The sequence below is a fragment of the Plasmopara halstedii genome (assembly GCF_900000015.1).
Source record: "Plasmopara halstedii genome assembly, contig: Scaffold_470, whole genome shotgun sequence".
Taxonomy (NCBI): domain Eukaryota; phylum Oomycota; class Peronosporomycetes; order Peronosporales; family Peronosporaceae; genus Plasmopara; species Plasmopara halstedii.
Window position 1 is genome coordinate 801,906 of NW_020187390.1, and position 1,845 is coordinate 803,750.

Genomic DNA, 1,845 nt, shown 5'->3' on the forward strand with positions numbered 1-1,845 from the left:
TCTTCCTGGCTGTACGAGTATGAGCAGCTGCGCGGAGCAGTGAAGTATGGGCGTTTTGCGAAAATGACCCTGGATGGACTTCGGGCGTCGATTGAACAAGCGGCTGAAAATCAGTCACTCCGCGGCAAGAGAAATCGTGCCACTAATACAGGTAGTGGCCAACGGTAGCAGCAAGGAGGCAGCACAGGTGCTCGCCATCAGCAACAAAATGGGCAAAATGGGAGCAAGAAAATCAGCTTGGCGATGGTCAACGAAACCGAAGCATGACAGAAAAAACAAAACTTGTCACCGGTGCAATGGGATCGGTCACTTCCAGGCAGACTGTACGGTTATTATCGATGGTGTTGCTGGGCCTGGTGCGGCTGCCACCAGTGGAGGCAACACTGGGACGAAAGCTGGGACGCAACGGCGTCAGCAGTGCTCCAACTACACGAGTCGAGGCGGCGAAGTCCGTGCAAACAGGCGTGGAGTTGTTGAAGATGAGCAAGGTGTGGCTGCTGGTGTTGCGATGGTCAGTCCGATGATGGCCGTTCCGGACACGAAAAATGAGGATGACAACACAGGTTCCAATGTGCACTTGACCGGTGATCGCTCTCTCTTTGTTCATCTCGAAGAAATTCAACCAGAAAGTATTGTTGCAGATGTCGTCATTGTGACCGCCGCGACGCTAACTCGTGCGTCTGGCATTTGTCGAATAATGATCATCACTCAGGTGGGTAACACCGAGGCTGAGGTCTTTTTGGACAATGAACTGTACGTGGAAGGCGCGTCACACGGACTGTTTTCCATGCATCTCTCAATTACCAAGCAGAAGCTCGAAATCTCGTACGATCGTGCAGCATCGACATTCAGTGCTTACAAAAATGAGGAACAGGTGATCTTTGCTGATCCTCGCGAAAATATTTGGGTGTTTGAGGCGAAGCATATAGCGGATGCTCCGCGACGCCCTGGTTTACCGCGTGTGATCGTCAATTACACGATCGCGGACGGTGTGGCCACACTCGAGCAGTAGCACAACCGGACTGGACACACGAATGTTAAATATCTCAAGATCATGGTGGATTGGGGACTCGTGCGCGGCATGATGATCACGAACAGGCAGCTCAAGACGTGTGATTCTTTCCATATTGACAAGCAGAGTTAAAAGCGACGTCAGCAGAAGTTGGATCGCCAAGTTACGGCTCCCAACATGATTGTGGTTGCTGATTTGATGTTTTCGCCACAGAACAACGGTTAGCGATTTGTCGCGCTCTCGTAATTTTGGATGACTGGAGCCGATATCTCACTGTGTTTTTGCTCACCGACAAGAGTGGAGAGACTGTGAACAAATACATGCAGCGCTACGTGCTGTGGGCTGAGCGCCAAGCTGGTCGTGGGATCACGAAGATCGTCCAGCGTAAGCACGAGCCTGCAGAAAGCGCGAAGTTTCCGGTGCAACGCGTTCTCACAGATAAAGGTTGTGAGTTCGTAAACAGGATATGAAGGCGTTCTGTGCGGAGCTTGGAATCAAGCACATCAAAGCCGAATCTAAGAGCTCACATCTGAATGCTGTGGAGCGTGCGATCCAGTCGTTGAATGACTACACGAAGACGCAAATGTAAAAGTTCGTATTTGCTCGCTCGTTTTGATGGCATGCCCTTTGTATGGGGTTTACATCAAGAACATGATGTACCATCGAGCCATCGATAGGATTCCAGTCCAGCGAACGCTCGACATGAAAGCTGATGCACCACTTGAGGCCCTTTGGCTCGCTCGTGTACATCCACGTGCCGAACACACCAAATCGTTCGAAGAGTGACGACAATGCTATCATCGGCTATCTACTTAGGTTCGAAATGGACACTG

At 50.9% G+C, this 1,845-nt stretch overlaps 1 protein-coding gene across 1 annotated transcript; it reads left to right on the forward strand.

The window, feature by feature from the left end:
* Positions 1–73: 73 nt before the first annotated feature.
* On the forward strand, positions 74–1,012 carry PHALS_10364 (Zinc finger, CCHC-type; the record flags this gene model as incomplete). The annotated part of the gene is made up of 1 exon (XM_024725776.1): positions 74–1,012. One exon carries the CDS (start codon positions 74–76, stop codon positions 1,010–1,012), a length of 939 nt encoding a protein of 312 aa, XP_024576519.1.
* Between the last annotated feature and the right edge of the window lie 833 nt (positions 1,013–1,845).